Source organism: Pristis pectinata, chromosome 25 (genome assembly GCF_009764475.1).
Source record: "Pristis pectinata isolate sPriPec2 chromosome 25, sPriPec2.1.pri, whole genome shotgun sequence".
Taxonomy (NCBI): domain Eukaryota; kingdom Metazoa; phylum Chordata; class Chondrichthyes; order Rhinopristiformes; family Pristidae; genus Pristis; species Pristis pectinata.
In genome coordinates, this window is record NC_067429.1 from 11,764,935 (window position 1) to 11,778,168 (window position 13,234).

At 41.6% G+C, this 13,234-nt stretch overlaps 1 protein-coding gene across 1 annotated transcript in view; it reads right to left on the reverse strand.

The window, feature by feature from the left end:
* kcnh4b (potassium voltage-gated channel, subfamily H (eag-related), member 4b) overlaps nt 1-13,234 on the reverse strand; it is a 192,904-nt gene that overhangs the window by 94,359 nt on the left and 85,311 nt on the right. The window contains exons 5-7 of the mRNA XM_052038383.1: nt 12,705-12,948; nt 8,488-8,645; nt 3,462-3,669 (exon numbers count right to left, since the gene is read on the reverse strand). Coding sequence (XP_051894343.1) covers nt 3,462-3,669; nt 8,488-8,645; nt 12,705-12,948 — 610 coding nt within the window. The remainder of the gene's footprint in view (nt 1-3,461; nt 3,670-8,487; nt 8,646-12,704; nt 12,949-13,234) is intronic.

The window sequence follows — 13,234 nt, forward strand, 5'->3', positions numbered from 1 at the left end:
CTAGATTGCATATTTGGGATTTTTTATATCTTGTTTTAATTGCCTGTTTTATGATGAAAAATGAAAAGCTATTAGAATGAATATCTTGAAATTGTGATCGAGATTATGTTATAACCCAAGTGCCATGCTGCATCCATGTAATTGGTGTGAAAATAAAAAAAAACTGCAGATGCTGGAAGTGTAAAATAAAAACAGAAAAGGCTGGAAATGCTCAGCAGGTCAGGATGCATCCGTGGGAAGAGAAACAGTTAACGTTTCAGGTCGAAGACCCTTTGGCATAACGCTGTATTAATTGATGTGTTTGTTCATAAAAGGATATTTTTAGCCTGAATCCTGTGGTGCTTTCTGGCACTTGTGTAACTCCAGTATTGTCAGTCTTGTTGACAATTATGGCTAACACGAGGGGAAATAATTTTAAGGTGATTGGAGGAAGGTATAAGGGGGATGTCAGGGGTAAGTTTTTTTTTACACAGAGAGTGGTGGGTGCATGGAACGCACTGCTTGCACAGGTTGTGGGGGCAGATTCATTAGAGACATTTAAAACTCTTAGATAGACACATGAAGAATAGAAAAATAGGGGGTTATATGGGAGGGAAGGGTTAGATAGATCTTAGAGCAGGATAAAATGTCGGCACAACATTGTGGGCTGAAGGGCCTGTACTGTACTGTAGTGTTCTATGTTCTATGTAATTAGCTGCCCTTTTAAGATGACTCGCCACACTCTCAGTGCAGGAGGAGTGAGCAATAACTGTTGGTCTTTCGGGCAACAACCATATCCCAAGAGCAATCTGGAAAAAGAACACCAACTGTTGTACTAGTTGGAGCTTCAGAAGCTGTACACTTCCACATCACTTGGATCATTGATACAGCACTGGAGAACTTTCCCTCATCCAGTCACCAGTGTTGTTTAGATTTAACAATCTATATAAAGCTGTTGAGTATCCTGAGGCCTGAGGCAGGATGAAAAGTTACGAATCTAGTTTGCTCCTTTCAGGATGCTGGTCAGATCACCTAGGGAAGAAATCATCCTGATTGGAACCAAGGTCAGAAACTGATCACTGCTTGATGTGACAATTTAGAGTCTGCAGGGTGATTGTAGATTTCCGAGTCAGTAAAGAAACCAGAATGGAAATACAAGAGAATGCAGATTTGCTGGAATCTGGAGCAACAACCAGCTGAAGGAACAAAGCAGGTCGAGCAGCATCTGTGGGGGGAAAGGAATTGTCGACGTTTTAAGTCAAAAGCCTGCTTCAAGACTAAGAGAGGGAAGATATCCAGCATAAAGAGGAGAGAGGGAGTGGTGAGGCAGGGGCCTATAGGTGATTAGTAGACAGAGGAAGGGCGAAGGACGATGGGCAGATCGAACCAGGTAGGAGAGGGGGAGAAATGGAGCTGGGAAACAGAGCCAGGTGGATGATAGATAGAGGCAGAAAAAGCCATTTGAGAGGAGGGGAGGGTGAAGGTGGTGTCAGCTGCTGGAGGGTGATAAGCAGAAACACAAAGGCTATCAGTGCTGGAATCTGATAAGTACAGAAGGTGATAATGGGAACCATTAGGGGAGAGGTGAATGACAGATGAAACCAGAACCAGGATGCCTTGCTTTCCTTCTATAATACATCTGATATGTTAACAACACAAGTATTTGTGCAGGAGTAGGTCAGTAGGCTGAAGCTTCTTCAACATTTAATAAGACAGCTAATCTGTTATCTCAACCCTATCTGTCCCCCCCATCACTGTGCATGCACATTTCTGCAGTGAGCAAAAATTTATTCATCTTAGTCTTCAACTTACTCAGCAAATGAGCACCTCCAGCCCCATGGGGCAGAGAAGACCAAAGGTACACTATTTTATTGGCGAAGAACTTGCTCCTCTTCTCAGGCTTCAATGAACCAAGCCTTATCCCGAGACTATGACACCTAGTTTTACCATCCCCAACCAAAGGACATCGGCTTTGAAGTCTGATGTGACATCTGGAGGGTTATGGAAGTTCTTAAAACTTTTAAATGAATGGATTTGTCTCTAGATTCACAACAGAGATACAAGTAACAAGCCTGTGGAATATATGGAATTACTTTTAACTATAATAAAACCTGGTCATATTTTTAAAACTGTTCCATTGGTGCAATTAATTATTTCTAGTTTTCGGTATTGTTACCCAATATCAGAAATGCTTTCAGAAACTGAATGTTCTTTTGCACACAGCTGTGCAGGAGATTGGTAAATACTTAATTGCTGTGGACATATTCACTGAACTCACACAAGTACAGAATATCGACCTTAGAATGTTGAACATTGGGAGTAGAATGCTTCAAAAAAAAATACTGGCTGCATTTGACCAAGATTTCCTCCTGTGTTGATGTGTGTGCAAAGTTATTCCATATTTTCAATTCAGCTTAATGAAATTTTAACTTAGTTCAATGAATTGTTGGTACTTGACATGTTGGGGCCCTATGGGGTATTGGAACTCTCATTGTTACAAGGAACGACTTGGCCTAATTGTAAATGGTCTTCCCAACCAATATTCACTTACTGATTTGAAATATGATCACTGGAAGAGATACGTTGTTGTTAAAAGCCTTGGCAATGCCATGCTATGGCTCAGAATAGCTTTAACTTGACACTTGGATTAATCAAAATGGACTCTTGACCTCACAATCTACCTTGTTGTGACCTGCACCGCACTTCCTCTGTGTGACACTTTACTCTGTACTGTTATTGTTTTTACCTGTACTACCTCAATGCATTCTCTACTAACTCAATGTAACTGCACTGTGTAATGAATTGGCGTGTACAATCGGTATGCAAGGCAAGTTTTTCACTGTACCTCAGTATAACTGACAATAATAAACCAATACCAATACCAATACCAATCTTCTTCCAGTTAGGATATTAGCAATTCTACAAAACCTCACCAGATTGGAGTGAGGGTGTGTTGATCCTCTAGGATGCTGGTAATGAATATCATTTAGATATTCATGTGTAGAATTACCAGCTAAGATCATTTACAAAAATAGCAAAATTTGAATTTCACTATCAATAGTGCCAAGGCAGGTACTATGCAAGCAAACTTCTGTGTTACTGTTATTGTTTTAAGATAGGAGAGATGTTTTAGTTCTCGTTGACTTCTGAGGTTCTTGCTAAAAGCCTGTACTTGATCTTAGGAAGGCACTGGAGGTCCTTCTAACTTAGATATTCAACTGCAACTTAACCAAAAAATAATTAATTTATGTTACACAACACTGCATTCCTGTGCTTATACCTCGCACCTGCTGAAAGCAAGGGGACTAGCAGTCTACTAATACATACTGAAGCGTCCCAAAGAGAATAAACTGGAAGTAGTATTGAAGAAGGCAAAAAAAAAGCATTAACAGTGAACATTGGATAGTGGTGTCAAGATTTCCAACTAATAAATATTTAGACAAGGTTACATCTGTATGAATCAAACCTTAGTCCAGTCTTACCAATATCCCAAGTGTGTGGATCATTCATTTCCATCTCCCTCCTGCCAATCACGTACCAAATGCAGGCCATCCAATGAGCAAGCAGTGCAAACATTGACATTAGAAGTGTTAGGACCATTGCACTGTACTGGGAATACCGGTCAAGTTTCTGCAACAATCGCAGCAGCCTCAACAGGCGCACAGTCTTCAACAAGTGAACCAGGGAGGTCTGGAAAATAAATCAGAGCAGCGAATGTTTTCTTTCAGACAACATTTGAGGTAGTCACTACACTGATGCAAAGCAATCACCTTGAGTAATTAAATGATCGAATCACTGAAACAGCAGCATTGATGCCTCAAAATAGAACAAGCAGGAGGGGGAAAGAACTTCTCAATTCTCCAGTTGGGTCTGATGACAATGTTTTTTTGAGCCATCTCCCTGGAATATTAATCCTATTATCTTTCCATCATGGAATCAGTAGCAAAGTGTTTAAGTTACAAACTGGCAGCTAGAGGTCTGGTATTTGAGTTCAACATCCACCAGGCAGCTGGGAAATTTAAATTCGTGTAATTAAAATATAATTAATAGAAAAGCATGTCTTTGTCATTGTAAATATAAAATGACTGGATGCGGTAGTGTAGTGGTTAGCGTAACGCTTTACAGCGCCAGCAACTTGGGTTCAATTCCGGCCGCTGTCTGTAAGGAGTTTGTACATTTCTCCCTGTGTCTGCGTGGGTTTCCTCCGGGTGCTCTGGTTTCCTCCCACATTCCAAAGATGTACGGGCTAGGAAGTTGTGGGCGTGCTATGTCGGCGCCGGAAGCGTGGCGACACTTGCGGGCTGCCCCCAGAACACTACGCAAAAAGATTCATTTCACTGTGTGTTTCGATGTACATGTGACTAATAAAGAAATCTTATCTAATAAAACCCTGGCTGCTTCACTTATGTCCTTCAAGGAAGTAAACCTCCCATCTTACAACCTACGTACAACTCCAAACACACCAATGTGCCTAACTGCTTCCTTACTTTAGAGAAAACTAACGATGGACAATAAATGCAGGTATTGCAAGAAAATTCTCCGTCCTGTGGTTGAACATCTCACCCACACTGCAGCCACTTGAGGGCAGAGTGTGCTGGGATTGAATCTGGCTGTGCATGAATGATCTGATGAGGGGACCGTTCTCACCACCAGCCAAGCAAGGTCTTTGTGCTTGTTTGTGAGTTCTGGTGATGAAGCATTTGGTCAAATGATTTTTAATCTGCTCGGGGAACCATCCAATAGGATCCACCATCTCCTTCTCCTGCAGGGCTTCCAGGTAATTGGTGGGCAAAGACGTTCTGCTACAGAAACTTTACTACAGGGGACAGGTGGTATGGCAGTCCACCTGAAAGAACACTCCATGGTAACATAGCCAAGCCCATCCTTCACAATGCCAGGAACAGGTAGAACCTCGAAACTAGTGACACTTGGTGCTTGCATACTCAGACTCTATGTATCGCTTGATGCAGCCACATCAGGATGAGGGCTATACTTGGTAAATTTTCTCTTTTCCTCTGCAGACATGTCTATCAGGTTCCTGGGGACACAACCAGATTTGCTAGTCCTACCAGATTGGCAGAGGGATGGGATCCCAAGCATCAGGGAGGCAAATGAGAGGCTGGAAAGTGATGCAGAGGTCAGTGACAGGCAGGAGAATGGCAGGGAGTGAGGAAAGCCTATTGGATTAAATTGCATTTATTTGAATGCAAGAGGTCTGACAGGTAAGGCAGTGAACTCAGGGCTTGGATAGCTATGTGGGACTGGGATATTACAGCCATTATGGAGATAGAGCTAAAGGAGGGACAGGACTAGCAGCTTAATGTTCCAGCGTTAGCATGCTGGCCTTCATCAGTCAGGGCATCGAGGTTAGGAGTTGGGACGTTATGTTGCAGTTACATAAGTCACTGGTGAGGCCGCACTTGGAGTATTGTGTACAGTTTTGATCACCCTGTTATAGGAAAGACATTGTCAAGCTGGAGAGGGTGCAGAAGAGATTTATGAGGATGCTGCCTGGACAAGAGGGCCTGTGTTATAGGGAGAGGTCGGCCACACTGGATCTTTATTCCTTGGAGCGTAGGAGAATTGGGGTGACCTCACAGAAGTTTATAAAATCACAAGGGGTATGGATAAAGTGGATGGTCATCGTCTTTTCCCCAGGGTTGTGGAGTCCAAAACAGATACAAGATAAGAGGAGAGAGAGTTAAAAAAGAGCAGAGAGGTAATTCCTTCACACAGAGGGCAGTGAGTACCTGGAATGAACTGCCAGAGCAAGTGGCCGAGGCGGGTACAACTTCAGCCTTTAAAAGGCATTTGGATAGGTACATGAAGGGGAGGGGCTTGGAGGGTTATGGGCTGAACGCAGGCAACTGGGACTAGCAGGGAGGATGGTGTGGTTGGCATGGACCAGTTGGGCTGAAAGGCCTGTTTCTGTGCTGTATACTCTATGACAACCCATTTTTGATCACCAGATGAATTGGAAGATGGCTTGGGTGACTGTGCAGCGAAGGAGCAGGGTGTAGATCATACAGCAATACTAAAGCACCTTGCAACTGATGACCAAGTTCTTCCCTGCAATCCCGAGAGTTATCTGGCAATAACCTGGAATTTGGTGATGTCATGTGAACGTACTTCATCAGGTTCCAAGTGAATCCTGACGGCACTCAGTCATATCTCATCAACTTCCTGGTCACCTCCACCACTCATCTGACATCCAGAAATGGGAGAGCTGATGTCTTTGTCCTCACCACAACCATAACCCTCTGGTCACCATTCCCATCCCTGGAAACCACCTCAAGCTCATTGGGTTCGACAAAGCTGACTTTGCAGTCACGTAGCCACCGGTTTCCACCTGTGTAACACTACTCGTTTCTGGCTTTTGCCTCAGCTCCTGAAACATTCCAAGTTTCCGCCAAGAAGGAAACCCTGCCCTCTGTGGATATCCCACCAGGCAGAGTGACAAAGCAGTTTCAAGCATCACCCAGTTACAACTTTTCTGACTAACCTGAGAAAACATCCAAATCTTTATTTTTCCATATTTACTGTCATACCGGAGAGGCACTTGCCAAGTAGCTGCTAGCCTGAGAGAATTTAGAAAAACAACAGAGTCTTCTCTGTTTAATTTGTGAGTGGGTGGTTATGGAATCATTACACTGAAAATTTGTTAATTATATGGCTGTCAGCAAAACAGATTCATAACAGTTAATTCCATCATCTAATTGAAACAAACCAATTGGGTATTAACTACCGGATAGTTCATAAGGACCAGACCGAAGCAGATTTGATTAAAGAATCCACTTTCTTTAAGAGATTGGAGCTGGACAATGGCAAGAGCACCCCTTTCTCTCCCAGGTCCTCAGATCAGTTGTTGTTTCTGAAATCTGTGTCCACGTTTCTGCAAGTCAATGTTTCCATTCCTTCAATCAGGTTTCTGCCCCCACCACCCTACCTGAGTGGCCCTCATTTAAGTCAGAAATATTCTCCCATACATGACAGTGGCAAACGATCTCTCCCCATACTGTCTGTAGATTTTGACATAGTTTCTCCAGAACCTCTCCTGTTTCCAGTTGGGTGGAATTGTTCTTGTTTGCTTCTATTCTTATTTATTGATTTGTACTTGCAATTGCTTTTCTACCACTCCTGCACTGTTAACTTTGGAGTCCCACAAGGATACATCCTTAACTCCCTTCCATTTCCCATCTACATAAAGGAAATAGGCCATTTGGCCCAGCACATCCATGCTGACCCGTGGGCACCCATCTGTATTAATTCATCTCCCAGCAGTTGGTCCCTAGCCTTCTATGCCTAGGCGATTCAAGTGCTCGTCTAGACATTTCTTAAATGCCATCAGCACATCTTCTGCCACCACTCTCTCAAGCAGTGCATTCCAGGTACTCACCACTCTGGGTGAAAAAGGTCCCCCTCAAAACTCTTACCCCTTACCCTAAATCTATGCCCTCTTGTTTTATTCACTTCTGATAAGGGGAAGAGTTTCCTTGTGACCCCCTTGATGGGATCATTCAAATCCACGGATAATTGCAAATGGATGTTGATGCCCACAGCTCCATCACACCACCATCTCTCTGGACCGGTCTACGGCCTCTGATTTGTCACATTATTCATCTTATATTCAACGCAAAGTGAACAGAAATTATCCTCAACTAAGTTTGGGGGAAGACAGAAACCATTGAGTATGATCTATGCCACAATCTCTGCCTCCGGCCATCACTTCCATCACAGCATTCTCTCTGAAGCTGCACCTGACCTGCCGAGTTCCTTCAGCACTTTGTGTCTGTGTTGCTCCAGATTCCAGCATCTGCAGAATCTCTTGCCTCTCTTGTAAAAGTAATGATTGTTTCTTACTTCATCCCCATCTGTGGCAGTGAGTTCCAGATATCAACCACTCTCTGTGTTAAAAAACTCCACCAAATCTCCTTTAAAACTCCTTCCTCTTGTCTTAAACCTATAGCCTCTTGTTTTTGATGCAACTACCATGGGAAAAAGATTCTGACCAATTACCTATGCCTCTTCTAATTTTATATACCTTTATCAGCCTATCCAATTTCTCCCCAAAGTTGTCCAATCCAGGCAACATCCTGGTGAATCTTCTCTGCACTCTCCCCAGCACAACTGCATCCTTCCTATAGTGTGGCAACCAGAACTGCACACAGTACTCCAAGTGTGTCCTAACCAGTGTTTTGTAAAGTTGCAACGTGACATCCCAGCTTTTATATTCTGTGACAAGAGCTTTGAAGGCAAACATGCCATATGCCTTCTTCACTACCCTATCTACCTGTGTTGCCACTTTCAGGGAACTTTGGACTTGAAACCCAAGGTCCCTCTGTTTATCAACATTCCTTAGCCTTCTACCACTGACTGTGTATGTCCTGTCCCTATCTGACTTCCCAAAAAGCATTATCCATTCAAAAAAACCTTATTATAGGAATAAATGGATCTAACCATCACATCTACGGACCCTGGGAAAATGGCAAATGGCTAAATGTAACTTACCACAGTTATGTTAAAGGCATAGAGTAGGTCAAATGGCAATGCAGCTATTAAATCCACAATAAACCATGTGGTTCCATAATGGATGCAGATGGATCGAGCATCATACACCACTTGACCTGACTGACTGACATATGTGGTCCGAAAGTTCAGGATAATATCTGTTGGATAAAGAAAATAAAGCACAAGTGTTAATGGAGAAAATAAAGTGTAACCCAGCCTTTATAATAGCAAGCAATTTCATGGAAGAGTGCACGTTAACACCAATAATTTTAAATGTAGAACAAGCGGGAATTAGATGCTTGCAGACAGCGTGGAAAACTTACACCTCAGATTTCTCCCCTCTCACCTTAAACCTGTCCGCTCCAATTCTAGACTCCCTTGCTCTGGGAAAAAAATTCCATCTATCCTATCTACGCCTCTCATGATTTTATAAACCTCTATAAGGTCAGCCTACAATGTTCCACTAGGACATAGAACAGTACAGCACAGAAACAGGCCCTTCAGCCCATCATGTCTTTGCCGCCAATAATGCCAATCTAACTAATCCCACCTGCCTGCATATGGTCTGTATGCCTCTGTTCATGTGTCTGTCTAAATGCCTCTTAAGTGTTGCTATTGTATCATTTTCTACCACTTCCCCTGGCATTGTGCTTCAGGCACCTGCCATTCTCTGTGGAGAAAACTTGCCTTGCAAATCTCCTTTAAACTTTTCTCTTCTCACCTTAAAGCTATGTCCTCTAATATTTGATATTTCTACCCTGGGAAAAAGACTAAGAGACCCTATTTGTACCTCTCATAATTTTATTCCAGTGGGAATAAACACAATCTATTGAATCTCTCTTTATGACTATAACACTCCATTCCAGGCAACGTCCTGGTGAATCTTTCCTGCACCCTCTCCATTGCTGCCTCATCCTTCCCGTAGTAATGGCAACCAGAACTGTAGACAAAACTCTAAGAGAGGTCTAACCAGTGATTTGTACAGCTGCAACAGGACGTATCAACTCTTATACACCTTGGCAGATACCACAGAATGGTGCTCCTGTACATGTCAGGATGCATATCCTGAGCAACAATGGCATGAGGGAAAAAATGGTCTAAATTTTGCAACTGTAATAATGATGAAGCTCAAGAAGTTCACCACCATCCAGAACAAAAGGCTTGCTTGCTTGGAACCCTATCTACCAACTTCAGCATTCAGTCTATTCCCGACCCACACCCAAACCTGCAATGTCTAGCACCAGGAAGGACAAGGGTAACAGGCAAAGGAGAACTGTAGTTCCATTCCAAGTGGCACACCACTCTAACTCTTCAATATGTTGCCCTTCTTTCATCATTGTTGGGTCGGACTCAACAACATGGCAGGAGCAGTCTCACCAGAAGTACTGGAGCAGTTCATAAGAGGCTGCTCACTTGGAATTTCTCAAATGCAATTAAAATTAGGCAATAAATGCTGGCCTTAACAGCGATGCCCACATCCCATAAAATTAATAAAAAGAATCTAATCTGCTTGCATTGTAATTATATCCTGAAGGCGACACAAACTTCAGGATTTCTGTGCATGGGTAGCTTAATGTGGATTTGTTCTGTTGCTGCCATTGATTCATCCTTCCTGTAGTGATTGGCATAATGTTCTAAAAGAATCAGAGAAATCAGTTGAACTGACAAGAACTTTAGCTATTTGAAAATGATTCTTGCCGTAAAATGCTCCTAAAATGTTTTCATTTATAGTACAAGGACTAAGTGAGTTTTAAATAGCCTATTAAGCCATAATTGCTGGTTAGCTAGGTTTCAGGGCCCCAAGTACTTGTTTTATGTTTATGAATTGTAATTCTCTTGCATTAAAATGTCAAATTATAATGGATTTGGATTTAAAAAATTTTAACAAAATTACTCTAATATTTTCTTTTTTAACATAATAATACATATATAATTCAATTTTTATTTCACCCTCTGTGAAAAATTTAAAATATCAGCTAATAAATTGTAATTCTCTTGCTGAAATATATTAAAACAATGGATCTGGAATATTTTTATATTTAACATTTCTCCAGGATTTGAGCTTCTACCTTAATTGAACATATCTACTTAAATCTTTATATTACACGCTGAAGTATCTAAAATATTAGCTAAAACTTGTGCTTTTTCCTTCTTACTTTGTAGTGGAATGGAAATGCTGGAATCTACTATTAAGAAGCTGGTAACAGGGTACCCATAAAACAATAATAGGAATAGGCAGTCGGTATGGTGTACTAGGAGTTTGACAAGGCCTTTAATAAGATGCTACACAAGATGTTTAAACAAAATTGGAGTGCATAGCATTGGAGCAAGTATACTGGCATAGGTTGAGCATTATGTAATGGACAGAAAGCAGAGAATATAAATAAATGGGTCATTTTTAGGTTGGGAGGCTGTGACTAATAGGTTGCTGCAGGCATTTGTGCTGGGGTCCCAACTGTTCCTAATCTACATGAGCCACAAAGCATCCAAGTTTGCTGATAATAAAAAGCTAGGTGGCATTGTGCATTGTGAGGAGGATGCAGAGAAGTTTCAGGGGGGTACAGGTAGGATAATGGAAAGGGCAAGGACATGGTAGATAGAGTATAAAATATAAAAATGTATGTCATCCACTTGGATGGCTTGAAGGTAAAAGGTGAGCCATGATCTGGCAGAGTAGGCACAAGGGGCTGAATGGCTCACTCCTGCTTCTATTTCTTTTGTTTATGGTCTTTGAAAAAATTTTAATGTGACTAGCTGTGTGGTCAGTGTGAGAGCATCACAAGCAGTGGATGTCAACAATCCACTCACACTTGACAGTAACCAACATCAGAAAATGTAAGTTCACACCACAGAGACTTCAAGTGCTTTGTGGGACAGCTTTCTTTGAGCTGTGAGCACCAATGATCACTGAACGCAGACCATTGCTTTTCCAGTTCCTGCCTGCCTCCCACCTGTGTTATTATGTAGTTATAATAAAGAACTACAGTTCCCAGAAGGCAATGCAAGGGGGTCACATGGGGGAACAGGAAGTGGCTGTAAAAAGAGAGGGAAAGCAAGCCAGTCTGGTGTGTTGGTTAAAAAAAATATTCACATGTTAAACCCACACGAAGTTTGTCTCTTGATGAAGAACAAACAGAACACCACCAAGCTACTGTAACGATGGCAATGACAATGAATGTACAACGTTTACCAGCTCAGACCACAGCTGTCTGCCACCTACAGCTCCAAAGTACAAGTAGGTTTGGCAAAGCCACAAAAACACTACTCAGTTGAAACTTAAATTCAAAGTCAAATAGTTAGCAGATTATCAGTTGGTACAGCCTTTAGAACTTTATGTAATTTAATATAGCTTTTATTCCCCTCAGACACAAATCTGCAAATATTAATTGGCATTAATTTTTCATTTTCAATTTAGAGTAGAAACGTTTGGAGAACTAAAAAAGGACAGAAAATCAAATTAAAATATATAATAATATTAATTTCTTCAAGTAAGTCTCGATGCTAATGGAATGAGCTGCAGACACTTCAGTATCCCGATGGTGAGGGTGGTAAAAGCAACATGTACCATGTAACTGAGGCATAGAGAATAAAGTCTCAGAAGTCAGCCCACACCACATTGGTGAGGTTACAATGAGAGTGGTGCAGTGGGTCTTACTTTAAAATTCCATCTCCAACATGCAGCAGTATCAACTGCAACTGGGGATTGCAAGAAAGGACTAATGCTTGTAAACTCAGTGATTCAGACTGAGTCTAGTTTTTCATGGCTGTTTATGATCCCAAAATTTATTATTGAATATTATGAACACTTCCAAACAATTTACAAGAATCATGCAATATGGCGCAGCTTCTGGTAATTCTTCAATTCGCTTTTAATTGAAATTGCCACCTACTGATCAGAGTAATATCAGTAATTCAGTAAGGGTGCTTGGAGAACAGAATTAGTGGGAAACGAATAACGAATCCTGATCAAGCAACTGAATGACTATACCTGACGAGTGTGGTGAAAACATTAAAGAGTATTAGAATTTAACACAATGAGAAAAGGCAGAAAAGCATTATTAAAGGGGTAAAATGAGCAAATTTTTAAATGAGATACATGTACCATAACTGTTCAAGAAAACTGAGCAAATGCAACCTCGTGTTCTCCTTTTGACTGAGGAAATTCTGCTCTGTTGTGTTCAGTGGCGTAGAAGTAATGAATTGAAAATTTGCCTTACCGAAAATGAAAAGCATTTCCACAGCAACGTCACTCACAGTGGTGCTGCGGGAAGTAGAAGAGCTGTCCTCGGTCTCTGTGAAGCAAACGTTGTATGGAACGGTCACCGCAACGTAAAACGTGGCGAGTAAGATAAGCCAATCCCAGCCAGCTTTGAAGGTACTGTAATGCAGGAGGATGAAGCGAGATTTCTGGACAGATGCCACTTTGTACTCGGGTAGAGAGGGCTTATTTTCAAACATGTTCTACCAAAGAAGAAATTCAAGTAGTTTAATGAAGCAATAAGTTGTTCCATAAGTTTTCAGCTATACGATAAAGCCCATGCCTAGAAATTCATTTCCAGTCAATAAGCTCCATGGTCACCACTACATACTATACCGCTTCCAAAATTCAGTTCCAATAGAATTACCCTCAGCACTATCAGCCTAGGATAAATTTCTGGGCACCTATATTAGTAAGTTGACTCTTTAATGCAATAAAACATTCCAAAGTCTTCACTGGAATAATTACCAAACAAAAATTGACCCTATG